We start from the raw sequence: 18,875 nt of genomic DNA on the forward strand, positions 1-18,875 counted from the left end.
TAGATCAGAGAAGAGTGTGGTGGAGGCGAAAGAAACAGCTGCTGCTGAGTTTAGTTCCTTAAGTCTAGATGATCCAGGACTGTGGACCCACTTGAGCAGTAGCCTGAGGGACTTCCTTGTACTACATGGGCCACAGCAAGTGAAAAACTTCATGTTCCCCAAAGACAATGAAAATAGATGTTTCCATCCAACACATTACTGACGTGAAATCCCCAATGGTGACAAAGTGGAGAGGCCATGGCTTATGTACTCAAAAACACAGAATGCTGCATACTGTTTTTGCTGCAAACTCCTCCAGTCTAATGTTCCAACCACATTAGGTTCTACAGGAACAAGGGGACTGGAAAAATCTGGCTAGAAATCTGGCATGCCATGAGAAGGCAGCAAATCATCAGAGAGCATTCTATAGGTGGAAAGAGCTTGAGATAAGACTAATGTTAAAGGCCACCACACTTGATCACACACTACTACCTTGGAAAAAACAATTCAAAATGAAATCATACAGTTACTGGCAACAAAAGTCAAACAAAAGATTATGGCAGATCTGAAGTCAGCAAGATATTACTCTGTTATTCTGGACTGCACACCTGACATCAGCCATACGGAACAAATGACTTTAATGATGCATTTTGTAACAACAACAGAACCTAGTGAAAATGTCCCTGCAATGGTGACTGTCAGAGAGCATTTTCTATAATTTATTGACATTGATGATACTACAGGAGCTGGTATGACAAATGTGCTTCTTAAAAAGCTGGAAGATACGGGAATTGCGAAAGCTGACATGAGAGGTCAGGGCTACGATAATGGTGCCAACATGAGAGGAAAGAACAGAGGAGTGCAGACACAGATCCAAGAGTTAAACCCTCGAGCTTTTTTTGTCCCATGCAGTTCTCATTCGTTGAACTTGGTAGTCAGTGATGCAGCATCAGCTTCTAGTGAGGCTGCTGAATTTTTTAATATAATTCAAAGCATCTATGTATTTTTCTCTGCATCAACTCATCAATGTCAAATTTTGAAGCAACATCTGGGAACATCCTCTCTGACACTGAAACCACTGAGTGCCACAAGATGGGAAAGTCGAGTGGAGGCAATAAAGCCTATCAAACACCAAATTGGGAAGATAGATGATGCCATAGTTGCCATTATGGAGGATAATGCTATGACAGGAACTGTTCATGGGAGAACAGTGACAAAGGGAAATGGAATCACCAGAAACATACATAACTTCAAATTTCTGTGTGGCTTAGTGTTCTGGCATGACATACTGTTTGAAATAAATCTTATAAACAAGAGACTCCAAGGTGTTGACCTTGATATATCTGGAGCAATGGAACAACTGGACAAAGCAAAGTTATACCTACAGTCTTACCAGGTCAGATGAGGGATTTCAAAACGTTCTGAAGAGTGCACAGAAGTTGGCAGAGGAACTTCACATTGAAGCTATTTTCCCATCCATTCAAGAATACAAGAGTCACCGAAGAAGAAGACATTTTGATTATGAGGCATGGGATAATCCCATAAGAGACCCCAAACAACAATTTAAAGTTGAATTCTTTAACCAGGTGCTAGATTGTGCAATACAGTCAGTTGAAGAACGTTTCATGCAGCCCAAGGAACACAGCAGTTTATTCAGGATGTTGTATGATATTCTAAAACTTCTCACTATACCTGAAGAAGACCTACACCAGCAATGCAGGGTACTAGAGACAGTGTTGACACATGATGACATGTGCAATATTGATGCGAGTGATTTAGGTCATGAACTGAAAGCCCTTTTAAGATACATTTCAGCAGGATCAACTCCAAAGTCTGTTCTGGAATATATGTGCACAAATAAGATGACCACCCTCTTTACAAATGCTTTTGTTGCTCTGTGCATATTTCTAACACTTCCTGTAACAGTTGCCAGTGGAGAAAGCAGCTTCTCCAAGCTGAAGTTAATAAAAACACATCTATGCTCCACAATGACACAGGAGAGGCTGGTCAGCCTTGCAACCATCTCAATAGAGCATGCGTTGGCCCAGACTATGGACCTTCAGGAAGCAGTTCAAATCTTTGCAACCAAGAAGGTACAGAAAGCATCACTTTGATTATTCAAACAGATAAAAATGCCAGTGTTTACTATGCAGACAAGAAAAGTTACATTTGCTGTTCAGGCGTTTGAAAGTTAAGTGTTACTTAAAATTTTTGAACAAGGCATTTTAAGTTGTTAGTTCTCCTTTATTGGGGTAGGTAGCAGAGCATTACCATGAGAGGAGCAGAACAGGGAAGATGGCAGAATTGAGACCTTTCAAGGTTTTGGACCAAGTGAGGGGGTATGGAGGCATCATTTGAGCTCCCCGCCTCAGGTGCCAAAATGTTGTGGGCCGGCCCTGTCATTGCATGCATGTGTGAGATCCCTTTGCTAACTTTAAAGCATGTTATTGGAGAAGGAAAAATATGAGACAATCTAAACTTGACATAACATAACCAGCCATGGTCATAAACAGATGAAAAAGAGGGTCATGGAGAGCAGAGACAAAGTTTACAATAATAAGATCACAAGGAGGGTTACAATAATAAGATTGCATGGATAGTCAGCAAGATATATGTGTACATACATTAACTAGGTTACTTTTTAAGGGTTTTCTGTAGTTATTGTTTGTTGGATATCGTTTAATTATTGTTTATGATAAATGAGTTTTATTATGCCCATGTAAAACTCCCCCTGTAGATTCAATTGGAAACTAAAAAAGCTAGAGAAGGACTTTTTGTCCAAAATCTGTGCACACTGCTAGAATACATGGATGTTACGTTTCACCCCAGAGAAGACTGCAGTTCAGTAGTTGATGAAGTGATCATTATATATTATCTATCACATTTAAGTTTGTATATCACTTGGCAATTATTATTAATATTATTACTTATTATGTATTCTGTGTCCAAAAATGTTGTAGGAGCTCAGCAGACAAATAAAATAGACTCACTAGCCCAAAGAGCCTGCGATCTAAATAAAAAATGACACCAAGTGATAGTAACAAACAATGAGGGCGAAATAAGGAAATGGGAAGAGGAGGATACAAAAATCAGGCAACACAGTTACTTGTTAGGTTCACGTCATGTTCTGCAAAATCTATACAGTTTTTTATATTCCCTTTCCTGTTTGTATCTAAAATGTTCCCACATTTTCTAAACTTGAAATGATTTTCTGTTTCATTACTAAACAGATAGACTCCTTACAAACAATCCACACACAGTTGCCTGTTGTTTTAAACTATTTCATGTGTTAAAACCTACTAAGCTCCCACTTCTTAGCTTAAGTGCTCATTTACACATATCCCCTATCTGACTTCACCACCAAGCACCCTTAGCCCAGAACCCCAACCCAGGGCGTCTGTAAGCGTCTCATCCTATGATGAATGCATCCAATGAAGTGAGCTGTAGCTCACGAAAGCTTATGCTCAAATAAATCGGTTAGTCTCTAAGGTGCCACAAGTCCTCCTTTTCTTTTTGCGAACAGACTAACACGGCTGCTCCTCTGAAACCTGTCATCCTATGATGTCTCTGTATCTCTTCCATCCCCAGCAATCATGTCCTTATTTCAGTACATTGCTCCAGCCCCAGAAATGAGAAGTTTACAAAAGTTACTCTTGTTATCAGAGGCCTGATCCACCTTGAAGTCAGTGGAAAAATTCCCACTGATTTCAATGGGTTTTAGATCAGGCCCAGAGGCTCCAAGAGCCACTTCTTCCTCTTTCTCCCCAGAAGCCCTTCAACATCATATTGCCTCCAGTTCCAGCATTCAGCTCAGTCTCTCTGTTAAATAATAGAGAACTTTGGGGCTATCACCTCAGAAAAGCAGAAAGTTTGTTACGCCTGTTTTATTGTCCCACTTGAAATAATTCTTTAAAATGCAGGTTTCTCTTGTGTAAGGTAACAAGTGACTCAGGATCACCATCTAGCCACAACATGCACGATGCTAAGAAATAAGTAGGTGCGGTGATTGTTTGCTGAAAGGGAAAGCCCTGGTTTGATACTGAATACTGGAACAGACATGAACTATTAACATCTCAAGAGCTCCCAGGCCTCTCCCACCGATGGCCTCCTCTTTCGCAATCAAGCAAATGGGATTTGCATGTGAATTCTTACAATGTAACATTCAGGGATAAGCTGGGCAGCTCGGAGCTCCTTGGAGTTGTACTTTCTGTGAACTTTAATCTTTTGTCATTCTTTCTATCAGAGCAGCACAATAGTGGGATCCTAGGTTGAACTAGCCAGATGTTTACTTTACTAACTTGGAAGGTTGCTGTCCTATTATTTTGTCAGATGCTTGAATTGCACCTATCTCAAGTGATATAAAGTTGAACAAGGCAGAACATCTTAACGGATACCTCCTGCATACGTGATTGCAGGTTGGGGGTTTATTTCTTTAAAACAAATTTGGACCACAATGCCTCTGAGAAACTTGACAATCCCTAATATGGAACAACTTTTTGGTCCTGTCCAGAGCAGTTGTTGCTACAACACCAGTAGGATAAGATCTGCCTACATCTGTGCTTTTGTTTAGTGTAACAGTTGCAACATAAACCTAACGAGGCTTGAATACTCAGGCTTAAGCTTAATAGGTTTGTATTGCTATGGAATTGATATCATTCTATAATAGAAGAGCTGAACCATTTTACACTTGTTATCCAAAACATTATTTAGTCTTCCAAGTCAATCTGATTAGGGGAAGTCTGTTATCATTTGTCAGATGAATTCTTATAATGGAGGAAGAAAAATAGACTGTCCTTTTGGAGGCAATAGAAAACAGGTCTTTTCAAGTCATTTCTTCTCCAGCTCTGCAAAATTAGGGGATGTTGGGGTCCATTTTCAAAGCACTCAGAAATTGGGAGGGAAGGGCTTTAACTAGTTTTTTTAAACGGGGTCTGTTTATACTACATAGCAAACCATGTCAAGGCATCCAGGTATAACACAGTTGTGCCCTGACGTGGTTAAAGCATGCTCCACTTTGTAGTATAAACAGGTTCCTAAGTGTATTCCCAAACTGAGCTAAAGCCTGGACTTCACTGGGCTTTGAGTCAGACCCAGAGTTATTATTAGCATAAGATCATTGCCTGCCCCACTAGGTATCTTGAGGAGAGTTCAGGATGTGAGGAAGAGCTCTGTGAATGCTTCTCTCTTTCACCAACAGAACAGAAATTGGTCTGATTAAAGATATTACCATGCCTACTTTGTCCTATATTCATTTCAGACCATTTATGTCTGTCGCTGAGTCCCCCTTTCAATTTCTGGGTCAAACATCACATTTTCTTATTTAAAAAAATATTTTCTCTCAGCTGTTGCTGTGTGAATGACCCCAACACACAGCAAGGGAAACTGACAAAGGGACTGACTGTACAGAGACAACTGTACAAAATGCAGTTAGAGGCACAAAATAAACACTGGAAAAATATATACTCCCTTTTCTCTAAACTGTCTCACTTCTGGTAATGTTAGGTGTTACTTGTGACAACAGTAGGTAAAAATGTTCAGCAAGAAGGTATTTAAAGTGATAATACAGTGCTGTAAGCTATTTTGCAAAGCCAGCTTAATTTACAAGAAAAACATAAGAAGGTTAGTGTCAGTTCAATCTTTATCGATTAGACAAAGAAATAACTATATGCTAGCCATGAAATGAAAACACTGTAAAGATAGTGAGAGGTGTTACACATTTCTAACATATACTAGGAATGGCTTGAAAATAAATCTGAATTAAGCATTAGTCAATCCCTACAGATCTTTACAAAGACTAATTAATTAATGTTTTGTGATTTCATCTAAATTGTTATTGTTACAGGAAGCTCTGGAACTCTTAGTCATGAGTGAAAGGGCTTCACACATTTTAACTTTATTAAGCATTGTGCTCTGTATTTGATATTTGTAAACATTGTTGTTACAAAATAGCTGCTGGATATGGAGCTGATGGAATGTAGCTCCACATTCCCCTCTGCTTTAGCCTGAGGTCCATGCTGGGTGGAGCTGGGTGAGCTTATTCACTAATCATTATGTATTCAATTTATTTTATTTAGCCCTTCTTTTACATGCATGAGTTATTCATAAGCCAATCACAATTTCCCCAAGATTTGTTTTTGATTTGTACCTGGCCAAACAGTTTTGAAATTTTGAATGCTTTTTTTTTTTTTTTTTTGGTGGGGGAGGGGATTTTTTTTCAAAACTTCTTCCAGAAAAATTGTCCCCATTTTTTGACCACCTCACTTTGTAACTGTTGGTCAACTACTATGATGGAACAAAGGAGAGCTTCTGGGTTACCTATGAATCGAGCGCTATGACCAGATGTTACTTGTTGTGTGTTGTGCCATCTCCCACACAGCCAGCCAGGTCCCCCTAACAAAACAAAAAATCTAAATGGATATAGTTAATGTAGGTGACATCACTGGGACTTAGCAGACACTGAAAGGGTCACCCCCTGCTGCTGTATAGTTCCTTTCTACTGTCCAGCTTCTTTCTACTCTCCTACGGATCTGTGGGGCCTTTTCTAGGCCACTCCCAGGAAAGCAGAGGACTCAGTCACACATGATCAGTTGGCAGGGAGGGTGCTTGGGTCCCTCAGTCCCCATGGTCTCACTCCAAGGGTACAGATGTGGTTAAATTTTTTGTTTAAAATATAAAGTTCTGGTCATCACTGCAAAATGGGAGTGAAATAAAGATTGAAGCTCTGGCCATAAATCATACACACAAATGACCATTAGCCTCACTGACTCTGCAAAGAAATGAGGACTCCCATTCCCATTCATTGGCTGCAGGCATTATTTAAACAAGAAAAAAGATAGGACTAATTGTCTGAATATGTGATCATTCCCCACATCTTGATTTCCTGACTATGCCAATATTGCTTTGTGTGGTGATCCTGTGAGATCTCAAAGGCTCTGTCTACACTTGTTACGAATTACACCTGAGAGGACACGCACACAACTGCTGCGAATTACACCTGGTAGGACACACACACAAATGCCACACTGCAGCCTATGTCGGCAAAACTTATGTCGCTCAGAGGTGTGACTATTTCACCTCCCTGCGCAACATAAATTACACAGACATAAGCGTTCATGCGCACAGCGCTATGTCAGTGGGAGAACTTCTAATGAAGATTTCTAACAAACTCTGAAATCAGCTGTAATGTATATGATTCACTTTACATTTAATAATTCTTTTCTTTATATATATATATATAAAATCTTTAGTTTTAGTTACAAAAGGATTGGTACCTGTTTGGTTTTGGGGTGAGATCCAGAAGTACATATTGATCTGTGAGGCGTGTCTGGTTCTTTGAAACTGGAAGAACCTAATATATGTGATTTCTGGTTTTAATAATAATTTATCACAGAAGACTGGTTCATCTGGGTGGTGCATTAGGGGCTAGAGGGCCTGACAGGGGCTGTCTGTGGCCCCATAATAATTAGTACGGTATTCTGGGAGCACACATTTGTTACTGGTTTGGTGAGATCTTATCAGTGGTGGATTAGCCACTGGGCCAACGGGGCCCATGCCCAGGGCTTTGGCCAATTGGGAGGCCCCTGGAAAAATGGGTGCCCCGGGACTCCAACCCACTCCAGCCCCCGCCCACACACACACGGCACTCCTGTCAGGGAGAGGGGGAAGCCCCCACGCCTCGACACCGCTTCCCAGCAGGAGCACCAGGTGGGTACGGGAAACCCCCGTGCCTCGACCCAGCTCCCTGGAAGAAGCGTTGGGCGAGGTGGGGCAAGTCCCCACACCCTGACCCCATTTCCCCTGCAGGAGCGCGGGCAGGGCGGGGAGTACTGCAGGCAGAAGGGATTGGGTGGGGTCCCCACTTGCTCTGGCTCAGGGCCCCACAAACTCCTAATCCACCTCTGAGTCATGATAGAGCAGGTATTGGCAACCTTTGGCATGCAACCCATCAGGGAAATCCGCTGGCGGGCTGGGCTGGCTTGTTTACCTGAAGAGTCCCCAGGTTCGGCCAATCACGGCTCCCACTGGCGGCGGTTCGCTGCTCCAGGCCAGTGGGGACTGCGGAAAGTGGCAACCAGTACATCCCTCAGTCTATGCCGCTTCCCACAGCCCCCATTGGCCTGGGACGGTGAACTGCAGCCAGTGGGAACTGCGATCGGCCGAACCTGCAAGTAAACAAACCGTCCTGGTCTGCCAGCGGATCTCCCTGATGTGCCGCATGCCAAAGGTTGCCAATCCCCGTGACAGAGTATGCCACCATACTGGGGTATATGCGCTGTATTCTGGTAGTCTGACCTGAGATCGGCACTCTTAGCTGTGTCCCTTATCAGACAGTGTGACAATTGGCTCATGTGATGCCATCCATTTTCGTCTCCAGTGTTTACAGCAGTGTAATTAGGAGCAGAATCTGACACATCAGCAGAGCTGGTTGAAAAATTACAATTGATTTTCAAGGGACATTTTCCAGGACAAATTTTCAGTTTCTCAGTGAAAAATTGAAACATGAGAAGTTTTTGGATTTTGAAAAAAATGTTTTTGGTTAAAAGTTTAACTGAAAAAATGTTCCATTTTCAGTAAAAATATCTGAGGCTTGTTTTCAGGTTTTTTATCAAAACCCAGAAAATATCAGCCATCTTTTTCCCTAAAAAATGTTTTAACAATCTTTTTTATTAACTCTATAGATTTAGGTATATTCTCTAATGATACAAAGGTATTTGAAATCCACGGGAGCAAGGCACCTGAGGATCTGTGACATAATGGTTATTCCTACTAGTAGTTCTTGCATAAAGCAAGGGGAGAATGGACTTTATAATTGCTCTATCAGGAATTGCTTAACCACCTCGTTCATCTTAACATCAGTATATACAGCTTTTGTCTTTGTTGTTAAAATGTGTCTGTTTCACAGTGTCCTAGAGCCTGAAACTATCAAGGAAATAAAAATCTATGTCAATGTAGGGGCCAGAATGAAACCTGGATCTCATCAGTATTAATTCAGCAGATCTAAGTGGTTTATTGTCAAGCTTAATTGTGAGAAGAAATTAACCTTCTCTATAAACCTAACCTTCCATGGCGCAGTTGAATAATCGTTGTAATTGGACAGTGATACATCTGTAGGTAAAGAGCTTTAATAATCAGATGCTACATGGTCATTAATGGTGTTTATGTTTTTATGGCCATGTTTTTTTATTTGCAAGGGCATTCTTTTTTTAGCCTAGCAGTTACAGGAGTCAGCTATATCTATATGTTTCTAGAAAAGAATGTCTTTGTAAAAAAATATGACTTACATATTTGCAAAGACTTTGGTGCAAAGAATCTCAAAGCACTTTATAATCCATGGCCCCTGTTCAGAAAAGCACCCTATTCAGAAAAGAACTTCAGCATGTGCTTATAGTTAAGCTGCTTAAATGCTTTGCTGAATAGAGATGGACTTAAGCATGTGTTTAAGTGCTTTCTTGAGTCAGGACCTATATGTGTAGCCACCTCTAGCCTGAGCCCAAACGACTACACTGCAATTACATAACTGTGTCAGGAGGACATGTCTGCTTGATGTTACTACATTTGGGTCTTTTGCTGTTAAGAATATGTCTTCACTGCAGAGACAGCCCGAAACTGTTACGCTCAGTGCGATCCCCAACCTGGGCTAGCTGGCTTGTCTGAGGTCATAAACTAAAAACCAAGTCAGGCTTTCACTCGGGCTGGTAACCCACCCACTTTGCAGTGAAGATGAAGGCTAAACCACTTCAGTGCCAATAATCCTCCAATGCTTTCCCACAATTTCCCCCCTGTGCTTGGAAGGACAGACAAGTTCTCCCACAATTCACTGGGAAAAACATAGAGTGGCTCATCAGCTCAGCTTACTGCAGCACTAAGAACCATGGGATATGACCCTAGAGGCATGTCTGCGCTGCAATAAAACACCTGTGGGTAGTAGTGGCAGCTGACTCGGGCCCTTAGGGCTCAGGCTGCTGGGCTATAAAATTGCAGTGCAGAAGTTTGGGCTTAGGCTGGAGCCTGGGCTTTGGGAGTCTCTCCCTTTACAGGGTCTCAGAGCCCAGGCTCCAGCCCAAGCCCAAACAACTACACCTCAATTACATAGCCCTGCAGCCCAAGCCCTACGAGCCTGAGTCAGCTGACATGGCCAGCCACAGGTGTTTTATTGCACTGTAGATGTACCCTAGGAGTCCTAGTGACACACACAGGGGAACACAGCATCAGTGTGGCCAGAGTAACTCAGATCTGGCTTTGCAGTGTGGCTGCTCACACCTGGGATAGGCTAATCCAGGCACTGATCAGCTGGGCTAACTCTGTGGAGAAGACGTACCCTAAGAGGAAAATCCTCAGGCCATTGTTCACACTGAGTAGCTTGGGTGAGTGCTGAGGGGAAGGGAGAGAAAGAATCCTCGCCTTCAATCCATGGAGCAGCTTGCAGGGCTGCTCATGCAGTTCTAACACATCCTTTCTGGGGGAGGACAGAGGATTCCTGTAGCAGTGGACAGAGCCTGTGGCCCCAGCCTGCCCAATTCATGCAAGGAGGCTCCACAGAACTCATCTTCATGCTGCACAGCACGCACCATATTCTGACCCCCAACAAATATTCCTTGTGTAGCAAACTGCACTGGCACCAGTGCCTGGGGATCCTTTACACCAGTGGTTCTCAAAGCCGGTCTGCCGCTTGTTCAGGGAAAGCCCCTGGTGGGCCAGACTGGTTTGTTTACCTGCTGCGTCCGCAGGTTCGGCCGATCGCAGATCCCACTGGCCGCGGTTCGCCGCTCCAGGCCAATGGGGGCTATGGAAAGCGGCGTGGGCCAAAGGACTTGCTGGCCACCCTTCCCGCAGCCCCCATTGGCCTGGAGCGGCGAACCGCAGCCAGTGGGAGCTGTGATCAGCCGAATCTGCAGACGCGGCAGGTAAACAAACTGGTCCAGCCCGCCAGGGGCTTTCCCTGAACAAGCAGCGGACTGGCTTTGAGAACCACTGCTCTATACCACACAGACTAGGACAGGATTTCCCCTAAAAGTAAAGTTGCAATATCTAAAGGTTGGGACAGAGAGCAACCATCTACCTTCTCCCTTTTTTGTAACTGATGGTATATCCACCACACTTCTAGTGATGGCAAAAATGATACTCTGAGTCAGTCTTTACAAAAACATTTCTGCACTCTAATCCCCAGTGAAATGATACACAGAAAGAACCTTGTGAGAAACAGGTATATGCACTTTTTGTAGGGACTATTCGATTTTAGACAACAGGCAGATCTGTCGGTGCAAATGGCTTCTGCTTCCAAATTAGGGAGCTACTTCTCTAAAATGCCTGGACTAGTACTTCTGGCCCCACTTTAGGGTTCAGCTCCTTTTAAAATCTGGCCCACATTTAATAGCACAAAAATGATGGAAGATGAAATTAGAGCTGGTGTAATTCCATAGTATCTTAAACCATTCCACCACCCACCCTCCACTCTGCTGGTGCCATCCACAAACAAGCATCTTATTGATATCATTGGAATGTTAGGATGTTCCTGGTACATTCAGCAATGCAGCAGGTGCATTTACCTGCATGTGCCTGCAGGGTTTAGCACGTGACTTTCACAAGCCTTTTGGTTGAAATCTCAAACAGCAAGGTGCTGAATTAAAGCTCTGCATTTTTGAAGCCTGAATGTGCTCTTTACTTAAAAAAAAAAAAAAAAATCCCCCCCAACCTTTAATATAGGACCCAGAAAGTCCAGGTTTAAAGGCTTGATTGTGCAAGGCACCAAGTATCCCATCAGAGGTGCTGGGTGTGGCACTGAGGGTCCTCAGTTCTTCTCAGGGGCACGCTACACTTTGCAGGATCAGGCCCTATATCGTCTTGCTTATCTCAAGGGGCAGGCATTGAAGAAAATGCCTTAGGTAGCTAGGGGAAATGTTTTGATTAACAATGCTTTGGAGCTTATAGTTCTAGGTGCATGTACAATACAGGATCCACATAGTCCTAGAGATGCCTTCCTGGAAGAAACACATCTCTGAAGTTTTGTTCCCATAAAATCCAAATGTCTGTAGTGGCCCCATTAATCTTAGGAAGACTCCTCTAGTGTTTTGACTCAGTCAGATTTCTGGAGGAGGAGACTACTGAAAGCATATGCTCATAAACAATATTTTAATTAGTGCTTGTCCTTGCTGGAGGCAATGGAGTGTTGATGATCTGAGCCACTCCTCTAACGTCAATGAACCAGCTCACTGGTGATGTCAGCCGGGCCTTCTGCACACAGACCTGATTGGCTATGTTTGGATTGCAGGGGCCGGCTTAGCTATAAGGTGAATATGCAAGGAAGCAGCTGTGTGGAGGTGTGTAGTCAGAGAGTGTTAGCAGCAGACACAGTCAGACAGTGGGGCTTTACTGAGGCTGAGGAGCCTTTTGTATTTCGCATAGGTAAATAAACAAACCAGCAGCAGACTTTGGAATTTGGAAAGACTCACTGGGCACTTATGCAGGAAGAGTGCAAGCTGCAGATTCCATAGAGTGGCTTTTTTTCTTTTTTTTTCCCCAGAACCATAAGTGGAATAAGTGTACCTGAAACTGATATGCCAACTGAAATCTCTCACGCCGTAAGAATGCACGCCATCTCGGACTTCCCTTTGACAGTGCGACTCCTCAGCAAGGGGCCAGAATACCTTCGCAGACAGATGGAGGCAGGCACCCCAGGCAGGAAAAGTGCTGTGGAAAGACTGGCAGCTGATAAGGCCAAGTATGTAAAAAGTCAGCATGTAATCAGCACTAAGCAGGAACCCGTCATCGGGCTGAGCTCAGCCTCAGAGAGCAGCAGTGAGAGCTGTTCAGTGGAAAACAAAAAAATCAGCAGGGACGTTGGTGGAGGGAAAGGCACAAAAAACTCGGAGCCAACTAAAGCAATGTATTCCTGCAGTGCTCCCCTGGAACCTGATCCACCCATAGCAAGGCGCAGCAGCTCCAAGAAGCAGGTACGGCCAGACTCCCTAGTGATCTATCGCCAGAAATGTGAGCTTGTGAAAGGTCAAAGCAATGAGAGGTCACGAGGGGGCCTGGTGAGGTGGCTGTTCCAGGGGTCCATGAAGGAGAAGCTGCTGACTTCCCCTGAGATGCCCAACGTAACTGGGGAGGGCCTCACACCAGAAAGTGAAGAGACAGTATCCACCAAACACGCCGCCAATGGGCCAAACAGCCGTGTAGCTGAGCACGCTGCCCCTGAAAACACAGACGCACGAGCTGTTCCTGAGCGTGAGTGTGAGGACTCCTCACAACTGACTGTTGCACCTGATGAGGTCAAGGACATGAGGAGGAAAGGGTTGCATCGTTCCCAGTCTGATATCAGCTCTCGCTATTCCAAGTCTTTCTCTGAGTTTGACACTTTTTTTAAGTACTGCGGCCTCGAACCCGAGGTAGTCGAGGATCTGGGCAGAGAGAACTTCTCTGTGATTTCTGACATCTCCTTCAGGATCCGCAGCATCAGCCTGGCAACATCCGAGAGCGACTTCACAAGGCACAGTGGGGATGATGGGCTGTTGGAGGAAGAACTGACTGAGCAGGTCCCTAGCACCACGTCAGTGATTGAGCGCAACGCTCGGATAATCAAATGGCTGTATACTTGTAAGAAAGCCAAGGAGACTAACAACATGCTACAAGAGCTTGCGTGAAGGCTTCTCCTTTCAGCATGCGTTACAGCCTGGTAAACTCAAGGTGTGTGCAAAGCCCAGCCATGCCCATTTATATTTATCTTTTTATTAAAACACTGTTGATTTATCTGAGTTTGTCTGTTCTATGAATGGCAGGAACAAGCTGCTTTCTGCCCATAACGTTGCTATTATTATTATTTATATAATTACAGTAGCACCTAGGAGCCTAGTTTGGGGGAATGGAGTTCTTGTAAAACAGGAGTCCGGGGTATTACAACAACAACAAAAAAGAGAAACCAACTGTAATTTGCAAGCTTGGATCAGATCCCCAAATGAAAGTAAACAGTCAGGGTTTACAAGGAATGTCTGCCCTTTGCAGTTTCCTGCTTTGTAAATGACTTGTTTTCACCAGTTTCTGCTATGTTAAACTCAAGACAAACCCCAGAAAAATTATTCAGCCCTTAATTGTAGCAGGTAAGATCAAACAAACTGAACTGAACCACTCGACGTTTAGGGGTAGTCTGTATTTACCGTGTAGTAGTACAATTTTCCCATCCCTCCCCTTCTGTCTCGCTCTCTTTCTTTCCCTCCCACTTTGCCTGCACTTATTATATCCATGCTTTTTCTAGAGATCCCATTCTCACAGAGCTTTCTGCCTTGGCAGTAGGAATTGCCAGCTGATGCCTGGCATTTCACAAGCTCTGCAGGGAAGTGGGACTGCTCTTTCTGTTCACGTCGATTGTAATCAGTTTGGCTCTTTTGACTTTGGAGAACTTTCGTGGCTTTGCCCACATGGTTGTGCTACTGCAATTCAAGCAGCAGATTTTGGAAGTCAGTGATGTGGTTTGTTTGGTGGGCTGGGCCGATATTTAAAAACTACAACAATGAATAAAAATGTGAGAGGCTTGGAAAGCTATTCCTTCACGTAGAGAAATGGGCCAAATGCACTTCTGGTGTAAGTGGGCACACTTCCTATTGACTTTTAATAAGAGCTGTACCTATGCCTGGGGTGAGTCTTGTCTATTGGCAAAAACCATTTTCTTAGGAACTTTAGTAGCTATTCATTACATGCAAATTGCCCAAAGTATCCATTATATGAAAATCTTACTGACCCAAGCACATACATCCCTTAGGCCTTGGACCTCTTACACAGTATTATTTTAAATTGTGCTAACTGATCCTTGACACAATGAGCTACATGTGCTCTTTGTGAATTTATCATGTGCATAATCTGTATATTAAGAGGATACTAATTAGCCCTTGGCACAGTTGTTTGAAATGAGTCCATGGCTTATCCAAAAGAACATGGATATTATAATGTCTGAGCCAATTTCCTAGTGGATCAAGAACTGTTACCCAGATTTCTCCTGGTACACCGATTTTATAGTGGTATGAATCCACTGTCTTCAAAGAAATTCATCCCAAATTACATAAGTGTAGGTAGGAAGTGAGTAAGGCCCTGTGACTCCATCCCACGCAGTTGCCTGGGGGCTCAGAGTTATGAAAATGTTGGGATATGCATTAAGCATACTCACTGCATCTCCTGACATGCTAACATGGTGGTGGATTCTAGCTTGGTTGTCTGACAATGTAGGGCAGTAAAGAGTCTGAAAGATGCAGCATACAGTACCTACTAACTTCTGAGCATTCCTAATGAGGAATATACCTTTTAACACCGTTGAAATATATTAGGCTGAGAGAGCTTTCTAGAAGGCACAAGATGGAAACTTGATACAGATTCTGTTTAAAAACAGGACCTTTTTTAGAGGTGGATAAAAAAAGTATTCTGGTTGTGCATTTGTTTGAGAAAAACAAAAAATGCATTTTCATTTACCTTTTTCATAGAAAGAAAAGGAGTACTTGTGGCACCTTAGAGACTAACCAATTTATTTGAGCATGAGCTTTCGTGAGCTACAGCTCACTTCATCGGATGCTCACGAAAGCTTATGCTCAAATAAATTGGTTAGTCTCTAAGGTGCCACAAGTACTCCTTTTCTTTTTGCGAATACAGACTAACATGGCTGCTACTCTGAAACCCATTTTTCATAGAATTAGTTTTGTCATTCAAATGTTGAAAACTCAAAAATTTTGACTTTTGTCAAAATCATTTCCACAAAATATTTTTCACCAGCTCTAGAGTGTGCCTCCAGAATAGGGACAGTTGTCATGTGTGATGCTGTCAACCCACAGATATGTCACTGGGTGAGAGCTCCATGCCTGAATTCAGTCGCAGAGAAGAGAGGGTTTCTCTGAGCTGAAGAGTTCCCCTCCCTCACTCTCCAGAGCTGATGGGAGAGGGAGCCACATAAAACAGATGGTGGATGTGGGGGTTTGCAAAAGTTTCTGCAGCTGTGAACTTTACACAGTTATGAAGGTGGGGCCTTTGACCACCTCCTGTTACTGGGTGCAGGAGCCTGGAACTGGCTTTGTATAAAGCAACTGGCTTTGTATAAAGGGAAACAAGAGACGTCTGGCTGTAGGATCTCTTTGCCACTGCTCTTGGGGCCAGCTGTGAGGTTATTCTCCTACTGGAACTGTGGTAATTCTCATGGGCCATGTGGGCCTTGTCAAATGGAAGAAGGCTGTTGGGCCTCTTATTATTTATTTGTGAAATGCTATCAGTGTGTTCAGCGTTGCAGATGACACAGGAGACAGATGATCCCTACCCCAAAGAGCCTACAAACCAGCTAGGCACACATCATAAAAAGATGTCTGGCAAAGGGTGCTGTAATGTATGGAAAGCCGGAAGTACATTCACATGTGCTCCCCACCTTCGCAGAAGCTCTACAACTCCCTGGTGCAGAATCAAGTGTTGCCTTTTTCTCTTTCTGCCCTTTGACCAACCTATCACACAGTCAGCATCTGAGGCCGTAGGTGCTTTTGCAGCCAAAGAGACTTTCTTCTTGACTGGATCCTTAATATTTGTCATGTTAATAATCCACAGAGCAGGACTTTAGATAAATTATACTTCTGTCGCATTTTAGAGGGGTATGCAAAGGAAAGACAGAAGCAGGGCCAAAGCTGTGAGAGGTTTTTCAAAGACATAGAATTTTTTATGTAAATGAAAGTACTGGGTTCTAAAATGTAGCATAGCAGATTTTAAATGGATTTTAAAAAAATAATATTCTGATTTTACAATAGCATACTAATTTATTTTCAAGCTATCCAGGGTCAGCTCTTTAAAGGACCTTGCCCAAACATGTGAGCGCATTTCTGTGCCTACGTTTGTTAACATAATTATCTCCATTGCTTGTGCAGATGGGGTTTTTGCATGCCCAAGTGGACTTTTACGGCCTGATTCTTTTCTCATTTACACCAGTGTAAATCAGTGCTAATTTTATTAAGTTAATGGCATTAAACATGCATAGACCTGATTTGTATAAAAGGAGAATTGGGCAAGTAGCTACCTAAATAGCCATTTGCACATGCAATGGCCCAATTTGCACATACAGGTAGGGTAACTTCACATAAATATAGACCCATACATATGTGCAAATATTTTCATGCTTTCTGTCTTTAAAAATTGTAGCCCACAATTTTTCTCATGTTATGATGGGAAATTTACTTTTAAACTTTGTTTCCTTAATATCTTTTGATACTGGTCTGGGGAAGAGGGAATACATAGGAAGCATACACCAGAAATTTTTAAGTAATATCATTAATAGTAAAGACAAAGAAATTCAAAGTATTGACTGACACCACATTGTGCCTTTGAATTACAGGTAGTTTTATAACCTATTTCTTCTTATCCATATAGGCACAGGGTTGTGTTTTGTTTTGTTTTTTTGAGGACATGGTGGCAAACACATTTAAAATTCCTTAACTGCTTTTTCTATGAGTTTGTGTCACAGTTTTAATGTTGCTTAAACATAGTTGTACATGTCTTTTCGTGTGTTTTCAAAACAGATCCATGTATTGGGACAGGACAGGAATTTAGGAGATAGGGCTTTTGTTATTGGCTCTGTCACTGACCTGTTGTCTGATCTTGGGCAAGTGGTTTAACCTCTTTGAGCCTGGCTTATGCCCCGGAGAAATAATACTTCCCTACCTCCCCAGGGCATTGTGAGATTTTAATCATGTTTTTAGAGTGGATGGAAGACAATTTGAAATGTTTATTGGATTGCTTTCTGTTCCAACTAGCAGTTCAGAGGATGCTGAAATATGTGGGTACCACGTGAAAATTCATGGTAACAAATGTCATCTACAGTGTCAAGCCCTTCCATGATTGACCTGAAATTAGATTGGTTGACTGGTCCTCAAGAATACATATAAACCCTTAACACTTTCATTAATATTTAAGAACTTGCTCTTTTTTTGGTACTAATATTTCTGTACAAAAGAAACCCTTAGCAGAATGATCTTCTGTATTAATCTAAACCACAAAATCTCCACTTATAACTCATCACGTGTTTACATAATTGGTTAATCAGAAGATGAGCCAGCAGGGAGACAAATTAACCACTCACATGCTAAGCCTTCAGCCTAGGCCCTTTGAAGCAATGCAGGGAACTTCCTGAAGTGAAGCAATGCATCCTGGCTTTCTGCAAATATTGGATGTGATCCACAAAGCATACAGAGACATTCATTACTAGCATTACTGATCCCTTGAATTTTACAAAGGCAAAACTAATCCGCATGGGAATGAGTATGACTGGGACACGAGTACTCTAACTCTCTTGGCAATAATATGCAGAGAAGTATAGTACAAACCTAGAATTGGTAACAAATTACTTGAGTAGAAGAGTGTGTGAGTGAGTATACAACTCAGGTCATATAATTTGCTTATTTTTAGACAGGGGGTAGAAAGAGATTTTAACTGCTGAGCCTGAGATCTGCTCAGTCACATGTCATTTAGTTGTATTTAATTACCCAATGAATGTGCCAAATAAACAATTCAAAATTGATGCTATTTACAGCCCATGGTTTAACAGAGTAGGAGAAGGACCTGCATGAACTTGGGTATCTATTGGTTAAAAACTAAATTCATAGGCTAGATATGGCCATTCTAACTCTAACAACCTAGTGACTGTGTGGCTGAAAGTAGCTTTTCCCTCAGCTGCTTTCCCAGAAATGATGCCATCTTGAGTTTAATTTGGAATGATATTCAGAGGGGCACACTACATTATGTTGTCCATCTCAGGCAAATATTTTGGTACACTCTGTTTTTGCAGTTTAGGAAACTCTAGTCCATCAGGTTTGTACCCTAAACCTGACTTTAAATATATAGGGACAGATTCTCAGCTGGTGTAAATCAGTAATGGAGCTATGCTGATT

General features: G+C 42.5%; 1 protein-coding gene and 1 long non-coding RNA gene across 3 annotated transcripts in view; one reads left to right on the top strand and one right to left on the bottom strand.

Moving 5' to 3' along the window:
* The window catches only part of LOC114019711, a 26,807-nt gene extending 14,161 nt beyond the window's left edge, over positions 1-12,646 (bottom strand). The window contains exon 1 of the long non-coding RNA XR_006289397.1: positions 12,523-12,646. This is a non-coding gene — a long non-coding RNA (uncharacterized LOC114019711). The remainder of the gene's footprint in view (positions 1-12,522) is intronic.
* The window catches only part of FAM110C (family with sequence similarity 110 member C), a 26,215-nt gene continuing 19,873 nt past the window's right edge, over positions 12,534-18,875 (top strand). For both annotated transcript variants that reach the window (XR_006289396.1, XM_007060845.4), the window contains exon 1: positions 12,534-13,665. Coding sequence is in view for 1 of the 2 variants with exons in the window: in XM_007060845.4 (XP_007060907.2) it covers positions 12,534-13,622 (1,089 nt within the window). In the remaining variant the exon portion in view is untranslated. The remainder of the gene's footprint in view (positions 13,666-18,875) is intronic.

The sequence above is a fragment of the Chelonia mydas genome, chromosome 3 (assembly GCF_015237465.2).
Source record: "Chelonia mydas isolate rCheMyd1 chromosome 3, rCheMyd1.pri.v2, whole genome shotgun sequence".
Classification (NCBI taxonomy): Eukaryota; Metazoa; Chordata; order Testudines; family Cheloniidae; genus Chelonia; species Chelonia mydas.